Here is a 24,286-nt window from a genome sequence, read left to right as displayed (position 1 = left end):
ATTGAAAGGCATCATCAAGTAGAGGTATCCGGTCAGTTGGTTTCTAAACATGTCTAATGTATGTTCTGTGAAACCACTATTAACTGGTTCGCAATAAAGTTAAAATATCTTGACTTTTTTTCTACACTTCTAAAGCAGGCATTTTATTCGTCTTTCTCTTCTCTTTTTTATGGTCTTCGCTTCCCTTCGGCGCAGTATACCAGAGGCATTTTATTCGAAAAAAAATCACGAATTCGAAAGCGCACTGATGCGCCTTAATTAATTATCTGCGGTTAAGGTCTGAATTATTGGAAAGGATGGTCAGATTGGATTAGATCTAAAATGAGTGGGTCTATTTGACCCTCCACCGCAATCCGCAAGGGTTTATTGTGGCCCACACCTATTCACACTCTATCAAATAAACCCAACTTCTTAACGAAGCCGATTAGTTCGTATGGTTAGTGGTATTTCAGGTCAGATTGTAAGAGTACGGCTCTGCCGAACTCTAAAAACCTGATTCGGTCCCCAGCGTGGCAGGCACAAAGTATGTGCTCTGCTGTTTCATCTTTTTTCAAACAGAGGCGACACACACTGTCTTCCGACAGTCTGAGTCACTGTATATCATGATTCAAATTACAGGGACCTGTGAGAAGGCCTGTTAGACATCGTAGTTCATCCCTACTGTATTCCAACAACTATTTTGTATCAAGTTTGGAAGGGTGAATGAATGCGTTGTTGGATTGAGCCAATCCTGGAAGATTCTGCCCCTGAAGTCCATAAATCTTCTTACCATCTATCATCTTGCCATCTTTGTTTGGCAAAGCCTAAAGCGATGTCAATGACAGGTTCTGGTCCGATGAAGCTGCTTGCAACACCCTATCCTTTGCAAGGGAGTCAGCAGCCTCATCACCTTCCCGGCCAGTAGTGTAAATTTCCGTTTGAAATTGAGTCGCATAGATTCCTAGGCAGGTTGATATCTCTGTCCTGGGTCTCTGTCTATGTCTAATTCATCTAATGAATGACGGAACAGAAGAACACTCTCTAAAACTCATTAACTTTATATTCCACCTTTTATCACATAATACCTCAGAGTATATTATCACTCTGAGCAGAATACCATGATACTCTCATTTACACTGTGGTTCTGTCTCAGCTCACAACATACCAGCACATATACCAGTGAAATGTATACTGGTAGTATAGTATAGAGTTCACTGCAGCATACTAACCCTAAACATAAACACAAGCCGTTTAATACATGAGTATAGAACATAACAATGTTCTATGATTAAACGTCAAATTTCAAATGATAATGTCATCTATTTTCATTTTCAGATTTTTTATATATTCGTAAACAATAGCGATTTCTGAATTCGTTGACGATATGCTTGGAATAAATAATAGTAAATTCTATTTATAACTCATGATGATGAGACTTGAAAGTGATTTTGGAGGTCACTATAATAAACCAATTAATGGTTCAATATTCCTTTGGAATAAATAATATCTTGCTAAAGGTTATACCAAAAATATACTTCTTTAATTAATTGTACCTGATATTTTTGAATGTTAGCGTTATCTAAATCACGCGCATCAGATAAAAACAATAAAAGACTAGTCAGATAAATTGATCAACCTTTATATGACAAATTGTTGAACCTTTGATACCAGCAGCCAATGGTCCAGTATGTGATAAAAATGGGTCAAAATTCCAGCTTACCTAAAGGTAGAAGAAAATCTTTGCGATCATTTTCCAAAAAAGGAGGTTCTAGAAAAAATTCTCTAAGCCATACATTCACCATTAATGAAAATGATGATAGAATAGATCGATTGAATATTAATATAGCTAGTGAAGAAGAACTAATGACACTAGATGGAGTGAACAGGGAAATTGCCAAAAGTATAGTAGAACATAGAAAAGCAATTGGCAGGTTTCGAAAAGTGGAAGATTTAGCTGTTGTTCGGGGCATTGGTGCTGATAAGCTACAATATCTGCGACCAGAAATATGTGTTTCCTCCAGAAGAAGTCAAAATTCGGTATCGTCGAGAGCACAGAGCTATGATAGCTTGAGGAGTACAGAGTCCAGATTAACTTTGAAATCAAACAGACTTGTTAATATAAATAAAGCAACCATATTTGATCTTCAAGGAATAAATGGAGTTTCTCAGGAAGTAGCTGCTGCAATTATTCATTATCGTAATAAAAAAGGAAATTTTCAACAGGTAATAATCAATTTATTATAAGAACATCATTGTTTTGGTACTTTTCTGACCAAGAATACATTTCCTTATTTCAAAAATGTCAATTCATTTACATTTGAATTAACTTTTTTGTTTATAAAGGTGGAAGATTTGTTGAAGGTCAAAAATATGGATCATATGCGATTTTATAATATGAGCAGATATTTAACAGTTGATGATGAGGATGACTTCTTTGACATTGAAGACCCAAGACCAAGCATATTAACAAATGGGTTCACTAACTCGAACTGTATTGGGAGAAGCCATAGTGTACCTAAAAGACTGTCTATCACCAACGGCTTAACCAATTCCTCTGCTGCAGATATATTTGACCTGCTATCTGCATATTCACCTAGGCCTATAATTCAGGAAATTTTTCGATTCTCTCGCAATGATGAACCAGCCATTCGAATGGCTTCTTGGAATTTGCATGAGTTCTCCTTTGAAAAATCTAATAACCTAGGAGTTAAAGAAGTTATTTGTAGAACCATTCTGGAAAACGGGTGAGAAACCATTCTTATAAAACAAGGCCAAATTTATCAATCCTTTCTGTTCTAGGTTGTCCCTAATAGCTGTCCAAGATGTTGTGAATGCAACTGCTCTTCGAACAATTTGTGAAGAATTGAATACGCCAAATCTTCAGAGGGTAAAAGAATGGGGTTTCTGGAACCATCACAATTGGAATTTCTGTATGTTGGACGTGCATGATAGTAAATTAGGTTTTATTTATGATTCTGATGGAGGTGAGTTGTTGAACTTTCTTTTTATTTTTAAAAAAATATTAATTATTCCAGTATCCTGATTCAATGAATAGGTAAATCAGATATTATAAGTAATTAATGATTTTACCTTGATCATAATGTATTCATGTTTTTCAGAGGCATGTTTCTCATTAATTTGTTTATGTATGTTGCCTCTAATAACTCTGAAGCTAATTATGTCTAAATTGAGGCCTTGAAGAGTATGATTATTTTTTTTTATGCTTCCCACTGATATACATTTTCCGTCACGTAAATATCAAGTAAAATCACAAGTAATTCCACAATTGGTGGAATTTATATATTTCAATTTCACTTTCAATTCAACTCTAGTAATTATTACTAGATGAAATTAGTATTATTAATTCTATTATATTTGCTGGGTCTGAAGATGAATTATTATTTATTTGAAACAGAAATTAGTGAAGGACTTGAAAAGTTTGGTTTGCTTTTTCTCACCTGGCCCCGTACTCTTATTATCCAGGTATAAACAAAAAAAATGTCCTAGTTGTAGGACTTTCTCTTTCAGTTTGTATCTGAATTAAACTTCGGTCTACATTCTACATTTTTTTGGGGTTTCCCACATTTTTGGTTTAATAATGGAAAAGAAGGAAACCAAAAATCTTTTTTACGAAAACTAATCTCTCCTAAAAATATTCCCTTGAATGAAATTAATGCCAATTTTTTATCTATATGATGCCTATGTAATTTTCTCTAGATGTTGTGTATCTTTAATAATCGGTCATTACTTTTTCAGTTACTGCCACAGATTTGTTATCCTTGAACAAAGGGCCAGATGAAACAAACAATGAATGTGACGCCTTAATTGCATCTTTCAGAGTGGGAAATTTTAATATGCAATTAGTCAATTTGAGTTTGAATAGGGGTGCCAACATTGAAATTCTGAACCAAAAATTTAAAGACTTGACATCGGAAGGCGATTTTTTGATGGTTTTTATAGATTATACAAATGTTGACATTACTGGTGAGTTAAAGTTATTTATAATTCAGCACCAAGTTGAATAATATATCTATCTGTTAGTGTTGGCAACAAAAAATTAAATTGCACTGATCAAGAGAAACACTTTTAGGCATCACAATTGATGAGTTTATAAACTGGTTGCAAAGTTAAACTCTGTTTTATGTTTTGACAGCTGAGAGAAGTACTCTCATGTAAGAAATTACTCATATTGTAAGTTCATACATTGTTGTAATACATTCTTAGGTAAATTTTAGAATACTCTATGGTACCCTACTTTGGGGTAGGGTAATTCACTAAAAAGTAACCCCTTGCTATGATTTTGGGTCAATTTCATGAAATCCATCGGTATATATTAATTATTCTGTGAAAACATTCAATTTTCCAACTCCAATATCCAGCAATTCAAGTATTCCAGTATGCAGGAGATTAGTTCGAGTCATTCCCACTATCGTTTCCATTCTTTATATATATCATGTAGTACAATTATTGACCTACCATATGTACATTGAATATTGAAAATGGTCAATGAAGATTTTTAATATTTTCAATAATTGTTCTCAAAATCTGAGAAATCATCGACGACTTGCGTTTGTATACCCACAGTTGGGATAATGTAAGAATTCACATGCAACATCAATAAAATACAAGGGTTATAGTTCAATTATTAAAGTTTTTTCATTGTTTTTTTCTGAAATTTGACAGAACGTGTGTAATATCTGTGCAGCAGTAGGACATTACTAGTATCACAAATGCTATACTTTAAATGACATCCTTTTCTTGTACATGTAAAAAAACAAAGACAAAATAGTTAATTTGGGTTAAACTAAAAAGAACTTTGGTTTGCATGAGTACATCAGACAGAGACGGATATACAAATATGAGTCATCTGCAATTTCTCAGATTTTGAAACCAATTGGAATAACGTAGAAATACACATGCATCATCAATAAAATACAAAGGATTGAAGTTCAATAATCAATGGTTTTTCATTGTTTATTCTGATTTCATGTTGAAGTTATAAAGGTTTGTTCCCAGAATAATCATTTGGTTCAAATCATGTCATTTGACAGTTTACATTGTGTATTGAATATTTCTACGGTTTAAATTATTTTATACTATTCAAATAGTTGTTTTCACAATCAATGTATTGCAGGCATTTCATATTTCACAGTAAGTAAATTTTGAATCGCAATAATACACTGTATCTAATATATTTAGTGCAAGCTGTTATTCAAAGCTGTAGCGCTGTGTTGTTTTCCTTTTTCTCATGTTGAAGAATAGGATATCATATAAAAGTATGTGTTTTAGTGGGAATTTTATTGATGATGTGTATTCTTTCTTTGTTTCAACTGTATCAACTTTCAATTTCAGAATGTCAGTGTATATAATGTGAAATGTATGAGTTTTAACAACAAGTGTTTTTCATTTCTGATGAAAATTTGGTTTCCAGATGAACACCTATCTATCGGCAGTTTGAAATCGGTACTGTCAAGAAATGCAAATACAACATTTGTGAAACACATGCATAAAGGTGCAACCCATACATCGAATATACTTTACAACCCAAAAGTTCAACTCCAACTAACAGGAACTAATGGGATCATCAAGCAAGGCTTGATACATCTGGCCATACCTAATGGATGGTCATGGGGCGGCCCCGTATCACCTTACTGCCCCGTATACACCGAAATGTTTGTTAACTTAGTGACAGATGATAATTTGTGATATTTATTTATATTTCAATTGATTTTAATTGTTTTTGATTTGTTCTCACTTTTTTGTTATCATTCAGATGAGGATAAAAATGGATTGATCAACATCACACACAACTTTTCATTGAGGTCAGTTGCTGATAATGAAACTACAGCTTTTTAATTTTTTCAATTAGTAATTTCATGTTGATATGAGGTGTGTTCAGAAAATAACAGGAATTTATAAATTTCACTGGTTTGAAAAGTCCAGTTATCATTTTTTTTATTATATTGATATACATGCCGCTGAAGTATGAAATAATTTTGAGCTGTATTCATTGTTCACTTTGTCGCTAAGGTTAGAGATGCTTTCAAGAACAGGTGATGAAATATGATTCGCCAAGACCAAAAAGGCTCGAAAAGTGCGATCAAATGTGAAGGTTATACTCACGAGGTCAAAAAATTAATGAGGATTTGTGGAAAAGAATTCATAGGTTTTGCAACATGATAATGCACACGGCATCACTTGTTCTTGAAATTTTGGCTAAAACCAATCCTGAAACGATGCCTCAGTCTCCATATTGGCCAAATATGGCTCCGTGTGACTTTTTCTATTTCCATACATAAATAAGGAGAACCTTAAGCGCCGTCGTTCTTCAAGCAAACAGGACATTGAAATCGCATCACTGATAGACAACGGCTATATCAAAGATCGAGTTTGAGAATTGTTTCGAGAATTGGAAGAACTGCTGGCACAAGTTCATAATATCTAATGGGAACTATTCTGAATGCGACAACATTGATGTGGACGAGTAGATTTTTTTTTGAAAAACGAAAATTTCCGTTACTTTCTCAACAGACAGCGTATATTGGCATATCAATTCATTTATATTCGACATTCACACTTTTGCGCTTTTATTTTTTTACTTGTTAAGATAAAACTTCAAACGAAATTGTGAAAAGTACTTAATTTATTTGTAAGTTTTCTTACTATAAAACAAAATTAAATACCGTACTTTTTTCATGAGTTTTGTATTACAGCCTTAACCAAACTTTGAATGGGACTCTTAGGTTAGGTTTTTAAAAGAAATGTACCTTTTTTGAGAGAATCATTTGTAGACCTGTTTTCTATTTTATCGCACTAGCACTGCAAGTACATGTAAAAAAAAAGGGCTTATCCTGTGAAGCCTCTTATCTCAACACATAGTCCTAAATGTTCCTTGCTGTGAGTACCTCACTATATTAGAAGAATTAAGAATTATTTGAAATCATCAATTTTCTTGTAAGTTCAACTCTGCGTTGTAGCAAAGAAATAAAAATATATTTTATCTTGCATGCAAATCTGCCAAGTCTCTAATATTGAAAATTCAATTATTCATTTCATATGCAGTATCACACAGAAGTTTTTTTTTATCAATAGATTTATTCAAAATTTGATTCTGCAGTAATTTTGTGCTTGAGAAATGAATAAAAACCGGCCTCTTTCCCTTTCTCATGTGTTTTTTGGAAATTTCCAAAAACGCCAAAGCAAAAAGTTGCTTGGTTTCTAATTTTATACGTTTTCTCTGAATTTGAACTCTTGTCACTTTGACTTTGTGTCAAATTCATAATTTTGATGCATATGACGATGCATTTCATTGAAAAACTGATTCATATTTTGATAGTAAGGAAGTTGATATGCCTATAAACGAGTAAATGTTTTTCTCTTTGATCCTATTACACTCCTATTTCTTTTCAAGAGATTTTTATTCAGTTAGATTATTTTTTGACCAATACTTCAATCACAAACAAACCCGAAATATACTTTCCTGTAAGTTGAAGAATGACCTACAGTTTCATAATTATCCTAGACTTTCGTTCTGCCAAATTGAACTAAATATGATATTAAATATCTTGATTTTAAACAATACTAGACTAATGCAACATCTCGAGAAGAAAATAGTGAAACTGATTGAATCGAAATGAAATTTTCCTTGAAACAAATTTTCAAAAAAAGTAGAATTTGACAGGTTGAGGGTAGCATATGACAAAATGAAAGAGTGTTTCAGTCATTTCTCAAGGACAAATTCACTGCGTAACCAAATTTCAAATAAATCTAATAATAAAAAAACTTCCATGTATTGAGGACTTTATGTATAACAAAAATGTGATAGAACTGACACATACTTGATGAAAATCCATTATAACGTTTTCAAAAAACACTTTATGAAATTTTCAGTTTTGACCGCGATACTTGTTTCGCTATACAATCATCTTCAGGCGTCACAATACTGACTGAATAAATTCTGTCTCATGCTTGTATAGTCACTTGTATACAACCACAAAAATACATTACATAAAATATGAGGTCTTCAATAAAACTTTAATGAGTTGTTCCTAGAAAGGTAAATATTTTAGGTAATGAATTTATCAGGTAGAAATTGGTCATTAGGATTTGGATTCAAATTGCATCTAACATGACCCAGAATTTGTTAAGACAGTATTGCGACTCTTGAAGATGCTATTGTATAGCGAACACGTGTCACAGTTTTGTAAACTGTTGTGACAGTGTATATGAGCAAATGTCAAAATTCCATCCACAAATTTCACTCAGTTCATTTTCAAACATGTCACTATTTTATATTGGGCTGTGTTTCACTTAAGAATGATTGTGATAATGTAGAATGTATCATGATGTAGAGGTAATTCGTATACTGAACTTATTATTGTTGTGGTTTAAACAAATGTTGGTAATTGATTGCGTTTCAAAGACGATATCAATGCCATAGTTTTCATCTCACTAAAATCTAAAACTCTAATACACATTTTTAAAAAAATAAGTCACTGTAAAGTAATGGCGTGGTTTTATGGAGTTGGACATTTTTTCTCTGTTTCGAAGGTACAAGATGAATTTTACAAAAACTAGATGGTAATAAAATACGTTAGTGTGAAAAATTGTGTGGTTTTATGAAATTGGTAATTTTTTCCTTTATTTTGAGGCCACGAAATGATTTTTACTATAAATAGACGCAATATTTCACCAACAAACGGTTTTCCATATACTTATACATCACAAATAATCTATTTTGTCTTCATAAATTTTATTTATTTTGAAATAAATTTTATTTTGTTATCTCAAAAGTGTTTTTTATTTGGATTAAGGTTAGTAGTCATAATACATGTTACGACCATATATCCCCCGAAAAAAAAAAATTAACGATAAAAAAATAATGGAATAGAATAGTCATAATCAGTAATAGAACTTTCAGGAAAAAATACCCATCAACACACTGAGGTTTTGTAAACTTGTCTGTGTTCATACAGTATAAACACACCACTAAACCAAAACAAAAATTGGAGAATAAAACAATTCAAAGTTATGTGATATAAACTATGTATAATGATTTTGCTTTGTTTCAGTCAAACTGATGAAGCTACTGTGTAGCGAAACGGGTCTTGAATAAAATGTATTGTGAAAATTCTATTATGAAAAGTTTATTTTTCAGAATGTGGAAAGCTATATGCCCAAAAATACTAATACACTCAAACTCCATTCATAAACTGAAAGTCTATAAATTTATTTTGATAGAAATGAAATAAAATCTTTCAATTTAAATAGTAAGGTGTTAAATATATTGAAAACAATACATTTTTTTGTGAAAATTTCCTATTTAACAATTCAATGGTAACTTTTTTCAAATTATCTGTTGTTTGTCGCATACTGATATTGAATATTGTATTTTTGAATAAATCAACTCAATATATTGTAGAGAAATACATTTACAGATTTCAAACAGAATACTAAACAGTGGAGAGTATATATTCATCATGAGTTTCCAATAGACTTGCTGATAACATATAAAACTAGTTATACAAGAATATTCAACATTCATTTCCTTGAATATTATATTATCTTCCATTAATTTTGACTTTCTTTATGTTATAAACATAAATGAAGATTTTAAGTATTCAACCATAATGACATCATTTTTAGATCTTTACCAATGTTTTCCTCTTCATCACCACTTCGGTTGTGTCATCTGCAAACACTTCAATTTCACCCCTCAAACTCAAATTGGAAATCAAATCGACATAAAAGAGAAATAAAATATCCTAGAGCTGAACCTTGTGGAATACCACATTTTACATTTTTTTAAAGCATCTGTTTTTCCCCTACATACAAACTATTATTATTCAAATAATTCTTTAATAATATACGTTCAATTCCATTTACATGTTGTTGGTAAACATGATGATCCTCTCACTAGATTTTCAAAAACGGTAATAACTGTATATAAAAATATTTTTCCAGATAATTCTAAAGTCTTCATTTCATTATTTAAAAAAAACTGATTGATTTGCTAGAAAATTATCCAAAACCTCTTTATATTCACTTTTTAAAACTTGTTCAACTTTGGCTATTTGTATTATTTATTTTATGCCCAAGGTGTTAATTCTACCCATCAAATGTGTTAGGATTTTAATCAAAATCTACAATATTCCCAAGAATAACTTCACTAAATCATAATACTGAAAATATAGTGTTTTCCTATGCTCTAATTAATCAACAAAAATATTATCTCAATGTACAAGAAATTGAAGCTTACAATGTTAACATAATCAATGACAAAGAACTGATGTTTGGATTTATGCACCTGTTGTAAAAAGTTAGATCATTTATTTTTTTTCATGATAAAATTCATGCATGGATCGTAAGCTTCTTATTCTTATTGTAACAAATGTGTGCCAACCTGAATACTAATTTTAAAATGAGAGCATGTTTATAATGTAAGGAATCAAAAATGAGACCACTGTATGGGTATAATTCAGGTCACACTACTAATGAAAAACCAACAATCCCAAGTGGAGCCACAAATAAAACAGGGTCGATGTCCATATAATGTTACAGTAGGACATATTGTTGAAACCCAATGGAAAAATAATTTCCTTAGAAGGCAATAGATAAAAGTTTCTGAGAACACAACAGAATAATAAGTTTGCCGGAAATTAACATGGAAATTAGTTCTTAATTCTATCTAAAATATCCTATTAGTATGGCCTGAATCGATGTTCGTTTTGACGATGGTCGTCCCTATAATTGTTTTCTTGGTGGGAATTTCTGTATCTGAAATTATTTTCATAACGGCTGCCTCCAGGCCGATCTCTGTTGTTGTATCTGGATTTTCCATTCCATGGGCACATTATTGGAGGCGGTGGGACACCATTATCATAAGTTTTTTTATAATCTTCATCAGAATCAGTGAAACGTTCGGAGAATTCCTCAACGCACTCTTCAAGGAATAATTCTTGTTCTTTTGTTAAAGTTTCCTTAGCCATTTTTGAAAAAACAGTTTATTTTTCAATATACTTCAAAATAAATAATACAAAAAATATCTACCAACTCTACTTCTTTTTCACATTATCAGGTAAAGTCTCGCCCTCGCCAAGGACAAACCCAATGGAAACACATTTCACGGATGGGGGCGTTACTGTATTTTCAACAGATGTGAAATATATGTTTATTGATTTGGAGTTTGGTGTGTTTCGAGTTGTTTGATTATGAATTTTAATTTCACAAATTCGAAGAACTAGAATCCATGAAGATTCGTAAGAAAACTGACAGAATATTTTTGTTTTACCGTTTGTCTCAATTCAAATTTTTCCGATAGAGTTGTTACTGGACGATGAACTTCCTTATCTTCACCAGAGTACTCAAGTTTCAAGAAGCGAATTATCTAATTTCGTTTTAATGCCTTCCTGAGGTTGTTATAAGTTGGCCTTTCACTATAGGATTTCATTGCATACCATGTGTCTTTTGAATTATTAGCAATAATAGCTATTGAAGATTGATTGTATACTGGTCGCTCGAGCGCTCACTCGCTGATGCCAAACCGATGCTGTTTATAGACGATAATTTTGTACTCTTGTCTTTACATACAGTTCAGTCATAAAATTAATAAAATACAATCAATATCATAATGCGAATGAATAATGAATATGACTTATGAGTATTGCAAGAATTCTCTTTACTGAACTTATTACTATTTAGGTTCATTTTCAATAGTATGTAAACATTTCTGAAATTTGAAGTTCCAAAACCATATTTGATAATTCATTTTGCTATATAAAGCTTTTCTATGTACTAAAGACAAATTATTTACGCTTAATGTGTAAATATTAGGAACGTGAATGCACTGATGACATGAGTAATAAGTGAGATTGATTCTATTGTCTTCCTTACCTATTTATTCATTCCAAATACTGTTTAACGAAATTATAAATATAAGTCGGAATTATCATCACTTTCTAATTTAATTTTGCTATATACTAAAAAACGGCAAATTAATAAATGTTATTAATTAATAGTGCATTCCTTTCAGACATCTACTCCAGCTCATCTCTGCTCTAATTAACATTTATCACCAATTAAAAAAGTAATGAATCATCCTTAGTATTTTTCAAATTGACTTGGACATGTTGGGAAAGAGATAACACTTGCATCAATGGCAAAATCCAGTTACAGGTATGATGACTTTTTGAAATTTTCCTTGTTGAATAATATTTATTTCTCTTTTCAGTAAAGTAGACGAATATGGATTTGAACGCCCAGAAAATTTCAACTATGAGTCATATGATCAGTATATGTCCCAATATTTCAGAATATTGACCCGTAGGTCACAAAGATGGAACACATTAAAGGGAGATATCTTCAAAAAACCCAACACCCTCAAAAGGTTTATAAGAAAAGGAATACCAAGTGATCGTCGCACATTGGTTTGGATGCACATTTCTGGAGCAGACAATTTGAAACGATCAAGTAAATTGACATATAATGAACTGAAAATGAAAATTAATAATCAGAATATAATAGACACAATCCAAATAGATTTACCAAGGACCTTTCCAGATAACATTTACTTCTCTACTCATGAGTATCTCCCCAAAATGCTCTACTATGTCTTGGCTACTTTCGCACACCAAAACAAAGAAGTAGGTTACTGCCAGGGCTTGAACTATATAGCAGGATTACTGCTTCTCGCCACAAAAGACGAGGAAGCCTCATTCTGGCTCCTCAAAGTTCTTGTTGAACAAATTCTACCTCAATATTACATTGTAACTATGACTGGCCTCTTGACTGATCTCGATGTCTTAGACGAACTAGTTCGTAAATATGAACCTGTTGTACATAGACATATACACAATATTGGGATGCCTTGGGCAATGGGCACCACCAAATGGTTCATTTGCTTGTTTTCGGAGGTGTTGCCTACAGAAACTGTATTCAGGATTTGGGACTGCTTGTTCCTTGAAGGATCAAAAATAATTTTTAGAGTGGCACTAACCTTGATAAGGTTGCACAAGGAAAATATTTTACTAACAAGTGAATTGGGAGAACTAATAACTTGTTTTAAGGATATGAGGAATCATCAATCTGTGATCAATTGTCATCAATTTATGACTGTAAGTTTATCATGTTTCGTAAAAATATTAACAAAGCAAAACACTTTGGTGTTGTAATTACATAAAGAAGGGTAACTTCCAATGAAAGGAAAAAAATTAACAAATGAAAACTTTATAAAAATGTAGTTATTGAAAAAATTTTTAGATACAAAAGGAAAAAGTGTCTGAAACAACTACCTCTCCCTATGAATATCTAATTACACTTTTTCTATAAAATTAAATGAGTCAACTTCAAATTGTTCTTATAGTTTTCCTAATGTAAACATGTTTCAACCCTTCAAAAGTATTAAAGGATAAAAACCCAAATTATGAAAGAGAAAATGTTTCAAGTTTCTCTTGAATTTTTGGTGTCCAATTTTAGTATGCACAACTGATGAGTATGTAATAAAATAATAAACATTTATACATTGGCTATCAATCCAGTCAATGGGATTCTATATAAACTATATTTCTTTGAAGCATCTGAAGCTAATTTACTTCTCACTAGTTTATTCAAAATTACAGTATTTAATTAGTATATGGGAAACTGCTTCAAATACAACTTGGAAACCATTAAGTACACAGAATAAAGGTATTAAATATATTTTTCATCTTCCTTTCTTAGAACCAACGAGAAATCCATATAAACCGAAGCTTTTAAAAATTTGCCAACACAAAAAAATCAAAATAGCATTAAAGAATTATTTGTTTTATAGATTAACAATCATATTTGTTTGTTTTTTGTTAATAATAATTAGATCAATTATGAAATAGCTCCCTTTGAAATGATATGTATGTATGACTATTTCCTGTACAAATAAACCTGAATAAACCATTGTAGTTTCTTGGGAATGAATAAATATACCAGTATGGGGTAAGTAGTTGTTTCATATTGAATATTTCTCATGCTTCTAATGTGGAAGAAAACCTATAAATTATACAAATGGTCTTCATTGATATTTGTTAATTTTTCTTCTTTTCATGGACATTTTGCCTTCCCTTGTGTGAAAGTAGAAAAACTGAAAAAAATCCACACCTATGTTTTTCATTTAAAAGACATATTTTTCAGGACATATTCAAGCTGTCGGGTAATTTATCCAGTTCTACACTCAGCAAATTGAGAATCAAATATAAAAAATAAGAGAAAACAACACAAAGGTTCGCTTCTCACATATTTCGCTTTACTATGTTAAAAATCTAGTCTATATACATTTTTCTAATGTTAAATGTTTCATTTTTGTACAAAGCTTTTCAAAGTATAAATTATCGATACATCATCTAGAGTGTTTTTCTAAGAAATCTTTCGCCTCATTGATTTTTGATGCAAGGTATGGAGATCCACCTCTGTCTGGATGATTAACAGCCATTACTTTCTTGAAAGCGTCTTTTATTTTCAATTTATTCGCAGAGGGAGTCACACCTGAAAAAGAGAGAATATTTTGAAATGTTTCCTTCTCCTCATCTAAAGACAACCTACTTGGGAAAATTGTAATGAAAATTTTCAGAGAATGTTTGTTTTATCCCTTTTGAATATCTTTTCATAAACTACACCTCACCTATTGAATATAATGGTTCAATCAGAATATTTAAATAGTAGAATAGAAAAATATAAGTATTTCAAAAATATTTTCACTATCACCAATTTTACCAAGCATATGACGAATTATTGATTTCGTGTTCCTCCACTACTTCATCGGACTCTGTCGGGTGAGACGAAATAAAAAGTAGCAACTAAAGTCAAAGAGGATAAAAATGAAGGGAATGATCACTCTGGTATCCGAACCGTACCAAAAAAAAGTTCAGTCAAACGACTTGATGAAAGATGTGGAGATTCTGTTTCATACACACTCATCCTGAATATTGACATCTGTTTCTACCACCATTTAATTATAACTCAAATGAAGAAATGCAGAGGAAGCATACCTAAAATCAGCGCTGCCTCTCTCCGATTCATTTTGGCATCGAAACCACCCTTGTAATATTTTGAATTGGCCACTGAGGCAGAATCGAATTTAGGGAGATTTTTCAAAGCTTCATTGAATGTTTTGGCAGCATTCGGCACTTGCCTTAGAGCATATCTTCCAGCAAAACCCACCGCTGCCAAACCAAGACCTGCTAGTATTATGCCATTCTAAAAAAAAAATATTATTTTTTGAGAGTTACAATATATTTGTTTACCATTTCTACAGAAATTTAGAATGTGTATTCAGATTTAATTTGAAATTTGCTTTCTGAATTCGAGATGAGTAGTGACAAGTGACAGTAATTATATGACAGACTTGAGATGTGTTCCGAAAGTAACCAGAAATGTGGTTGGCTGGATCATGTTAGCTGTTCTCATATATTGTAATGGTTTCTTGTGTTTCCCTTGAGCGAAACTAATTTATTCCACCTATTCATCAGTTTTTCATGTCTATAACAATCGCACCAATTAAACAATTCAAAACAGAAAACATTAATAAACATAACCTATTCAAAACAGAAAACAATAATAAACATAACCTATGTTTCGGTTTTTCCGAACAACTGTGCCATCATCGGTAGAAATTCTTCTCAATTGTGGTACTAGAGAAAAACCGGAAATATATGAAACACGGTCAAAATACTAAAAACTGGTGGGCGCCAGCAATATGTACATTTTTTTGCACCGATATGTCAATTCCCGTTGTTTTTATGTTTTTTTCTTTTTTCCTCCATCTGCTATTTCTCAATCGACGAAATCTTCGGTATGGATTACTTTGGAAAATACTATTTATAGAATTTATAATATTCAACATCTGTAGCAAGGATACAATATGATTATAAAATGATAAAATATAATAATAATATTTCTCTCTCTCTCTCTCTTTGAATTCTATCGACGTTGTTTCTCATTCAAGTGAATTTGGACAGACCCCTCTTGATCATATTGCACAGAAGCAACACTGAAAGTTTTTTCCTTCACCTATTCTTAAAAAAAACAATCAATTTTTACAGGTCACACCCTTCTCGGGAGACCTTTGGATAAAAATAACACAAATCGGGAAACATATCTATTTTAGAACTGAAGACTTCGTTGACATCCAGCCTGCGCACTGGCTTAGAGGGCCACCAGTCCTCTCAATACGTCTTTCACTTCAATATTTTTTTCGATCGTAACTTTATTTTAGAATACACCTCTCTTTTGGACTCCACTCCAACCACAACCTCCACATACCATCTTTGAGGGCGGTCGTTATCGGAGAAGAGGCCCAATGATATAGTTGTACATAATCGAGGATAATGAATGGGCAAAGTGTCAGCAGGAGCTGTCAACATTCCATTAGATGAGAAGTTGAACAATATCCTATTGTCAAAATTGTCTATGTTAGATTGTGGTAAATATTTTTTATGTAATGTAATAGTCTTATTCGTGAGTAATTTATTGAAGCAATATTTTCCACGTTGATGCTCAAGGATCTGTCACAGAATAGTTTACTATTCTGTGGTTCTATACCCCCACTCCAGGTATCGGAAATTACCATTCTGCCTTTCGCTGTCAAGAGTCAGCCATCTAAAATTTCTTTTCCTTCAATCAGTTGAAACGTGTGCTTGTTCTCATTGAGCTAAGGCCAAACGGCGACTTGCACTAATTAGAAAAATGACTTCCAACGCCGAACTTGCTTGTGTCTACTCAGCCCTAATTCTGGTTGATGATGATATTGCCGTAACTGTAAGTAAACTTCATTATTTTGATTTTGTTAATGTTGACCATGCAGTAACTTTTCTGGTGTGTTGGATTGTTTGAATGTATCTGATTATTTATTATCCATCCTCAATTTTTTTTGTTTAGGACCTAGATAATACGTATTACTTTAATATATCGACTGTCTTTTCAGAGATAGTTTAATCTTTTCATAGAAGTTTAATAAGTTTCTTTACATTGAATTGCTTTGAAATAACAAGACGTGACCTGTTGATATATAATTTGATGTACCTCAACTCCATACAATCTTTCATTTTCACAAATTGAACCTTTTAAGTGTTTTTTATCAAGGTAGTAATTGTAAACTATAGGTGGATGCATGTACATGTTTTATAAGAGTTATCCATTGAATAATTCCATTGATCATAGTGATGTCTATGAAATGGCTACAAAATTTGCAGATACATTTCAAATGGACCACATGATATTTCAAAACGAAACTAACAATCTGTGCTGTGACATATTTCTAAAAGCAAGGTCATCCTCAGCTCTAGATTTTTGGGCATTGGTTTCCAAAGAGAAATATCCAAATTTGAAGAAATGTGTTGTCCAACTGCTTTCCTATTTTGATTCAACATATTTATGTGAGTCAGCATTTTCCAACTTGAAACAAACAAAAAATTAATATGGTTCTCTCCTGAAAGACTCACAGGCATTGGATTCTTTAAAGTTGGCATTTTTCAAGTACTAACCTGATTTTGCTAATCTATTAGAAGATGCTCAGACGCAATGCTCACACTGATATAAATATAGTGACTAAGAATAATATTCAGTGACATGTAAACACGAGGAGCTAATAGCGAAAGGACAAATGTTCATTTCATAGAGCACGTATAGCTAAATCAATTCCTCTATACTACCCTTTATCTATTAATCCAGCTTTATGACTGGTGCATGAATCCATCTCAATATTAGGAAAAACATAATAAAGCACCAATTATAATTTTCAATAAGACATGTATTTAAATGGTTTGAACCATAAAGGTCAACTCTCCTAAGAGAATACTCATAATTTATTTAAAACGTATTATAAAAGTGAATGTGGATTATCCAATGTAGCAATCTGAATTGTATGTATCATCCTATATTTTTGACCCCACACAAATAAGCCGGCCCTGTCTGCGTCATAGAGTAGTCAGTGGTGTGCTCGTAGTGGGAACAGAAATGTCTTTTCTAGTGTATGGTGGCTTGGCGTTCATCTAAGACCATCAAAGGAAGATTAGAGACATTAATATTTTCATACTTGAATTTTTTTGTAATATTGTCATATATATTTTAAAAACTTGAATTTCAGTATTACCTTCAGAGGTATACTGAACTGACATTTCTGGTAGAGATTGTAAGCACAGCCTTTTGAATATTAACAGCAAGTACGAGTGTACAGAACAGTACTTATTACTAATATTCATTTGTCATAATATCTGAAAAAATTTGGAAATTGTAATAGGGTATTTTGAGCAGGTGTAGAAAGGACAAACTGCCAATTCACTGATATATTTTTTTAGAGCAGAAAAATGTATTTGATTTATACAGTAATTTACTAGAATTAACTAAATGTTTGATCTTTCTACACCTGCACAAGATTCTTTCTACATTATAATTTCTTACAGATGTGGAAAGTGAAAATATATATAACCAAAAGGTTGATGAAACATCTATTTTGGTGTTTAAATCTATCATGATAACGTATTTATTATTTCCTCTTTTAATACATTTAAATTTTTATTATATATCCATTTATTTGTGGATAATTCATTAACTACTAATATCTTTTAGTTATGTTTGCTAGAAATCAAATTTCTTTACAATTTTCAGTCTAGTACCTATAATTATAATTTGTACATCAGCAAGTTTCGGTTACACACTAAATCCTTCCAAATTATAATGCTACTTTTAGTACAAAAGTTACTGTAATAGTTGAAGTGTTCAGGAGAGCTATAAAAATTTATTATTTTGTTATGTTTCATTAGAACAGTTCTATATTTTATTTCATGGAAACAACAGATTGAATTAAAAAGAAAGTTATATTAATGAATCAGGAATTTATCTTTTTTTTTGTGTAAAGTGTCAAGTCTTACATACAGCCTTTTGTACTACCATTGACATTGTGTACAAATTGCAACAGTACATACCTACCATTCTGTTTGCAAATTATATAACGATAATTTACTTCAATCGTAACTGAATTTTATCATTAACTTTGAAATGTCAGTCTGGTATATCTCTGAAAAACAATATTTTTGGTAATAACATTCGAAATATAAGCTCATATTGTAGTTTCGTAACCATTTTAACTGGAAATCTTTTTTCAAGGGTGAGAAAATCCAGACCATCCTCAAAGCAGCCAATGTTGACGTAGAACCATACTGGCCTGGTCTTTTTGCGAAAGCTCTAGAAGGAATCAACGTCAGGGAACTGATCACCAACATTGGGTCTGGAGTAGGAAGTGCACCCTCGGCAGGAGGTGCTGCAGCTCCAGCTGCGGCAGCTGCTGCTGCTGAGCCTGCCAAGGAGGAAAAGAAGAAGGAAGAAGAACCTGAAGAGTCTGACGATGATATGGGTCTTGGACTCTTCGATTAGAGTACAAGTTTTTTAACTATGTAACATAGGATTAAACTTTTTCTAAGTTTATTGTAGTTTTTTTTATTTATTTTTTCAGTGGTAATAATGTAATAGTGGGAAAGAAAGTTTTCGGCTTTCTACTTATTACTCAATCTTGATACAAAAAATGGATGAGGGAATCTTCCAAAGAAAGGAACGAAGTAATCAATTTGAAAATAAGTAACTATATACATGGATGTGTAGATCATGCAAATAAGTAACTTTCAGACACAATAACTGTAATAGTATATATAAGTTGACAACTTGTAAACAATGAGTTTTGGTTTGAAGTACCATTTATTTCTCAACTGAGTGAAACATTAAATCACTCCTGAGCTCTGTAACCATAACAATACTGTGACAACTGACTTGACTTGTGTCAAAAGTCTCCTCGTAAGATGCTTCTTTTTTTTATGGCCTGATCTTTCGGGGCATAACGACACGGACGCTATTTATATGTGACGTATTAACAAAACACTTTAAACACAACACAGTGTTTTTTGAATACATTAGTTATGGATTTTCATCAAGTATCGGCCAATTCCATCATATAACTATTGGTGATGAAGGTTGATGTAAATTATAGTTACTGGAGGCGTGACTATTCTTAAATACGGCTTGGTCTCACTTATTCTGTGGCTCTATTTTCATCACCCTCTTCATCAGGCATAATTGAAAGTATCAGATCTACGCTTCCACAAATCGAGTTGACAGCACTAAGTGATATTATGACGTGACGCATAAAAACTGTTTCTTTGACGTCAAACAAGACCAGTGACGTAATGCAAAATATGGAGAAAGAACAGTAACACCAACAACTGAAAAAAAGAGATATTCATTTACGGCACTCAAAGTCAGATATGTCACAGTGTTTTACATGTTGCATATTTTCATATGAATATTTTGCTATTAATTGTCACGTGATACAGTGACCATGAGATTGTTTGACCCGCAGGAATATATGTAATAGTGACGTTACGCCTAGTCCATATTTTATTTGTCTATGGGAGTGACAAGATACGTGTTTCATGAATATGACATATACAATTCTCGAACTGTATTGAGAAAACCTGAAAAAAATTTGTTTTGAATTATTGCGAAAGGTTATTTATTGAAACTTACAGATTTTCTCCACGCTTTATCGAAAAATAAAAACGCCAGTCTAAAAATGACTACCGTAGAAATATGTGACAGCTTCTGCATAGTTTTTTAAACAACTTTTTCAAAATTAATATTTTGTTATGATCTACATTATTCGAAGATTTCTAGAGAAATGGAAGACATAAAATCCCTTGTTGACCCTAGAATTTTAGCAAAATCAATAGGTAATTAATCCAGTCCTACAAATAATTTTTGTATTCAAAAATTGTTTTCTTCATTTTCTAAATATTACCCGCGTTAGGTATTTTACACTGTGGTGCTTTGTGTCTTTAGAAGTTTTTCCAAACAACTCTATATTTTGTATTCAGATCTTGTAGATAATATTGGCTCAGTTGCAGCCTTGTTTCAATGCTTGCTCTTCACATGTGAATGAATAGCATAGATTTTCACTTGAAATACGATTTCATAACTCCCTTAGCAGATTGATATCTCGTCCTGGGTCTACGATTGTACACATCTGCATCAGAACTTGGAGGTGTTTTTGATCCATTTGTGTTTCAAAGTATTTCCTTCTCCCAGAGGATCTTAGTGTATTGGTTGTCGTAAATATTGTTCTCACAATATACCTGTTAGCAATTCATTTGATCTTGGGGCAAACGGTAATGTTGGTCATTGTAGGTAATGAACTACACTTTTTCAGCTCCCGTATAGTTTTTTCATGATTCGAGAATATTCATTTACATCTAATACATATTTTTGACAACTGTTGATGGTTTCCGCATAGTAATAGACTGTTAAGATCTTTGAGATGAAATGAAGATATCTATTGTAATGTGTCATCATTTAAATGGAAATGAACAAGCATAACAGAAAAAGCCTTAAATCACTTTGAGTTTGTTGCCTTTACGAAAGTGATGAATTATGTTGAATTCAACTGTTGTAGATTATTTTCATTTAAAAAAACCTCTATAAATGTATTGCTTGCCTTCACTTCCTGACTTCTAATTTAATTGGTTTTTTTTGTCTGCTGTGGAAGAACATGAATTCAAAAAATTGACTAAGGATATAAAAATTGACTGATTTGTTTCAGATGACATTAATTACCCCTTTTCCATACTCGTAAATGACACTAGTCAAATGGAAAAGAAGACAGGTTTGACACTAAAGAAAATAGAGGAAGTCAAGATGAAAGTAGCCAGTTATGTTTTGATTTCAAAATTCATTACTACAGGTACATGCTCATTAGATTTCTCTTGAATGTTACATTTCAGAAAAGAAAAAAGTTACATACGTAGTAAATCTTTCCTTAATGGTTAAACAAAAACAGTTTGAATTTGTTTTTATATAAACTTGAAACGAAGCCCTATAGACAGTCCAAAAAATATTGATTTCTAGATTACTTGCAGCAGATCAAATTCTTCCATGGAAGAGAATAAGTACAGGATGTAAAGCAATAGACTCTACACTAACAGGAGGTATTCCAATAAATGGAATAACTGAAATATTTGGATGTAGTGGAGTTGGTAAAACTCAGTTTTGTCTTCAACTATGCTTGCAAGTACAATTACTTGCCATAGATGGAAAAGAAAAAGGTTAATATTATCTTATTCAAGTTAATTTATTAAAAAAATGGAAACTTAACTGTTCTGTCATGTATATGCAGTGTGTCAAACTTCTTATGGAAACAACCCCATATCTTTTTGTACAATTGAATAGATTTCTATTTTCAGGAAATTATAGAACCTGAAGATTTACTGAAACACAGTTTAATTAACTCTCCTACAAATTAATATAAAATCCAAAACTTGAAAAAACTGTTGGAGAAATAGCAATAATCTTTCAGAGACAAAAAATTTGTCTCTGAGGGTGATGTGAGAAATTATAGGATCTAAGACTACATTCCAATTTGAGGTAGTTTTGAGCAACTTCATTGAACCTGCTTTAAATGACCTTAAAATTACCAAAATTAGTGAATTTTGGATTTTTATGAATACCTACAGCACTATTCAAAAACACCTAAATTTCAAAATGTAATTTAAATGAGCTCTAGAATCAGAAAATTCTGGCCTTCCTTTTTTTGACACAGAGTATATAAAAACACTCCAAATCTATGGATTTAAGTGTAATGTCTATCAGAGGTTTGAATCATATATATCAGACAGTCCAGAAGGTGAACTTCAGTAATATGAAATCATACAAAATAAAATTGAAAGTGGGTTACTTCAGGAATCTGTCCTTGGCCCTTTGCTATTTTTTTTATTGCAGATATATTAATGACCTGGCTGATATTTCTATAGGAGGAAGCTTAGGTCAGTTTTGTTAGTATTGTTTATCAACTTTCCTAGCTTTGTCAACCAAATCGTTCAGTATATCTCCTGCAACTGTTTATCCTAACAATTTCAGAACTCTATTTAAGCTGTAAATGAACATACTGGATGTTTCCTAGAGAAGTGGACATTATGAAGTTTCAAATTATTAAAGGGTTTGAAGATAATATAAGTATTTTACAAAATTTATAGGAGCTATCTATATTTGCACAGAAGATCCTTTCCCATCAAAACGATTTCACCAGCTCTCTACAAGGTTCAAAGAAAAACACAACGTAATAACCGATTTTGAAAAAAACGTTTATATCAACCATGTGGCTGATTTTGAACAGTTACGTAGATGTCTGTATGTTCACGCACCTAATTTACTTCAAACGAAAGATATTGGACTCATAATTATTGATTCAATTGCTGGAGCATTTCGTAGTGAAAATGTTGACGTTAACTATACAAGTCGAGGACGTGAGTTATGCGAAATAGCTTGTAAACTGAACAATCTTTCTGACAAGTACCAGGTTGCCATCGTTTGCATTAATCAGGTGATTAGAATAATGTGATAATACATGATTCATCAGTTATTTATATTTTTATAACAGGTCACAGAAGATGTGCAGCAAGGAAAGACTGAACCGTGTTTAGGTTTAGCATGGAGCAATAACGTAAATTACCGTTGTCAAATATCAAGGTTTAATGATAGACCTACTAGAGAATTTGAAGTTATTTTTGGTCCTGATTTGCCCTGCAGGAAATGCACTTTCGAAATAAGAGAGGATGGGTTATTTTCTCTGGAAGATTGATAATGCATTTAAACTATAGTATGAAATAAGAGAAGATGGGTTATATTCCCTGGAAGATTGATAATGCATTAAACTGTAGTATGTAAGATATTTTTTTAATTAATAAAGCTGATTGTAATGAAGTGATGTGTTTATTTTGTAAATTCAAATTTATTTCTATTTTTCAATAAATTTATATAAAGCATATTGCCAATTACACTTTAACATACCTATTAATTTCAGTTCAACTTTATGATAAATTGAAAATTAAAGTGTAGACAAAATCAAAAATTATAAAAACATGATTATTCTTACAATGAAGCAAAAAATGTATAACTTATCAACCATTTATTTCCCAAGATTTGTTTATATTTTTTTCATTATATTTTAAAGTGAAGGGACCCCTACCAAGTTTTTTTTAAATGAAAATGAAGTTCTTGTAATATCTTGTTTAAAAATTTTTGGAAATCGGATTAGCCGTTCCCGAGTGATTAGCAGTTTTATATTCGTTTCGAGAACTTACAAACAAACGATAAATATCATTTTAAGAAAGAATTTATTCAAAATTCATTGCAGTTCATTCTAAAAAAATGTTTTCTCTTTAACAATAATGAAATCTGTTTACACACTTCAGATGTCATTTATCCCTTAAAAACATCTGGAGGTGTCAAATCAGGTGATCTAGTC

General features: G+C 31.8%; 5 protein-coding genes and 1 non-coding gene across 8 annotated transcripts; 5 read left to right on the top strand and 1 right to left on the bottom strand.

Annotated features, from left to right (window-relative positions):
* Positions 1-1,312: 1,312 nt before the first annotated feature.
* LOC111517211 (endonuclease/exonuclease/phosphatase family domain-containing protein 1) lies at positions 1,313-8,771 on the top strand. Its single transcript, XM_023173287.2, has 5 exons — positions 1,313-2,202; positions 2,323-2,723; positions 2,779-2,963; positions 3,736-3,963; positions 5,411-8,771. Exons 1-5 carry the CDS (start codon positions 1,657-1,659, stop codon positions 5,683-5,685), a joined length of 1,635 nt encoding a protein of 544 aa, XP_023029055.2. The 5' UTR covers positions 1,313-1,656; the 3' UTR covers positions 5,686-8,771.
* Positions 8,772-11,531: 2,760 nt separating this feature from the next.
* LOC111517208 (growth hormone-regulated TBC protein 1-A) lies at positions 11,532-14,347 on the top strand. Of its 2 annotated transcripts, none has more exons than XM_074169421.1 (4): positions 11,532-11,693; positions 12,011-12,153; positions 12,209-13,091; positions 14,140-14,347. In XM_074169421.1, exons 2-4 carry the CDS (start codon positions 12,134-12,136, stop codon positions 14,209-14,211), a joined length of 975 nt encoding a protein of 324 aa, XP_074025522.1. In that variant the 5' UTR covers positions 11,532-11,693; positions 12,011-12,133; the 3' UTR covers positions 14,212-14,347. The 2 variants fall into 2 exon arrangements, with proteins under 2 accessions (XP_074025522.1, XP_074025523.1); XM_074169422.1 differs by lacking the exon at positions 11,532-11,693 and adding an exon at positions 11,700-11,843.
* On the bottom strand, positions 14,230-15,407 carry LOC111517209 (mitochondrial import inner membrane translocase subunit TIM14). Its single transcript, XM_023173286.2, has 3 exons — positions 15,249-15,407; positions 14,994-15,201; positions 14,230-14,490 (listed from the first exon to the last, which is right to left on the bottom strand). The coding sequence occupies exons 1-3, from the start codon at positions 15,249-15,251 to the stop codon at positions 14,345-14,347; spliced, it is 357 nt and encodes a 118-aa protein (XP_023029054.1). The 5' UTR covers positions 15,252-15,407; the 3' UTR covers positions 14,230-14,344.
* Positions 15,408-16,564: 1,157 nt separating this feature from the next.
* Positions 16,565-19,423, top strand: RpLP1 (Ribosomal protein LP1). The gene is made up of 2 exons (XM_023173282.2): positions 16,565-16,761; positions 19,108-19,423. The coding sequence occupies exons 1-2, from the start codon at positions 16,690-16,692 to the stop codon at positions 19,372-19,374; spliced, it is 339 nt and encodes a 112-aa protein (XP_023029050.1). The 5' UTR covers positions 16,565-16,689; the 3' UTR covers positions 19,375-19,423.
* LOC111517223 (small nucleolar RNA SNORA70) lies at positions 17,889-18,025 on the top strand. Its single transcript, XR_002723794.1, has one exon. It is a non-coding gene; the product is annotated as a small nucleolar RNA SNORA70 (small nucleolar RNA).
* A 1,009-nt stretch (positions 19,424-20,432) lies between the features above and the next one.
* LOC111517186 (DNA repair protein XRCC3) lies at positions 20,433-23,742 on the top strand. Of its 2 annotated transcripts, none has more exons than XM_074169424.1 (5): positions 20,433-20,720; positions 21,587-21,727; positions 21,906-22,088; positions 23,016-23,362; positions 23,420-23,742. In XM_074169424.1, exons 1-5 carry the CDS (start codon positions 20,669-20,671, stop codon positions 23,618-23,620), a joined length of 924 nt encoding a protein of 307 aa, XP_074025525.1. In that variant the 5' UTR covers positions 20,433-20,668; the 3' UTR covers positions 23,621-23,742. The 2 variants fall into 2 exon arrangements, with proteins under 2 accessions (XP_074025525.1, XP_074025524.1); XM_074169423.1 differs by having other exon boundaries at positions 21,903-22,088.
* The last annotated feature ends 544 nt before the right edge of the window (positions 23,743-24,286 follow it).

This window comes from Leptinotarsa decemlineata, unplaced genomic scaffold, assembly GCF_025532065.1.
Source record: "Leptinotarsa decemlineata unplaced genomic scaffold, Ldec_3_MD MMD2_P_RNA_scaffold_5, whole genome shotgun sequence".
Classification (NCBI taxonomy): domain Eukaryota; kingdom Metazoa; phylum Arthropoda; class Insecta; order Coleoptera; family Chrysomelidae; genus Leptinotarsa; species Leptinotarsa decemlineata.
The sequence above is the reverse complement of the archived record's forward strand: the minus strand, read 5'-3'. Positions and strand labels throughout refer to the sequence as shown.

Coding starts and splice junctions, on each gene's coding strand:
- LOC111517211 (XM_023173287.2), top strand. CDS start 1,657: ATGGTCCAGTATGTGATAAAAATGGGTCAAAATTCCAGCTTACCTAAA. Junction 2,203..2,322: donor AAAAAGGAAATTTTCAACAG/GTAATAATCAAT, acceptor TTGTTTATAAAG/GTGGAAGATTTGTTGAAGGT. Junction 3,964..5,410: donor TACAAATGTTGACATTACTG/GTGAGTTAAAGT, acceptor TTTGGTTTCCAG/ATGAACACCTATCTATCGGC.
- LOC111517208 (XM_074169421.1), top strand. CDS start 12,134: ATGGCAAAATCCAGTTACAG. Junction 12,154..12,208: donor ATGGCAAAATCCAGTTACAG/GTATGATGACTT, acceptor TTCTCTTTTCAG/TAAAGTAGACGAATATGGAT. Junction 13,092..14,139: donor ATTGTCATCAATTTATGACT/GTAAGTTTATCA, acceptor CATATTTTTCAG/GACATATTCAAGCTGTCGGG.
- LOC111517209 (XM_023173286.2), bottom strand. Junction 14,491..14,993: donor AGAGGCAGCGCTGATTTTAG/GTATGCTTCCTC, acceptor TCTCTTTTTCAG/GTGTGACTCCCTCTGCGAAT.
- RpLP1 (XM_023173282.2), top strand. CDS start 16,690: ATGACTTCCAACGCCGAACTTGCTTGTGTCTACTCAGCCCTAATTCTG. Junction 16,762..19,107: donor ATGATGATATTGCCGTAACT/GTAAGTAAACTT, acceptor TCTTTTTTCAAG/GGTGAGAAAATCCAGACCAT.
- LOC111517186 (XM_074169423.1), top strand. CDS start 20,669: ATGGAAGACATAAAATCCCTTGTTGACCCTAGAATTTTAGCAAAATCA. Junction 20,721..21,586: donor AATTTTAGCAAAATCAATAG/GTAATTAATCCA, acceptor GATTTGTTTCAG/ATGACATTAATTACCCCTTT. Junction 23,363..23,419: donor CCATCGTTTGCATTAATCAG/GTGATTAGAATA, acceptor TTTTTATAACAG/GTCACAGAAGATGTGCAGCA.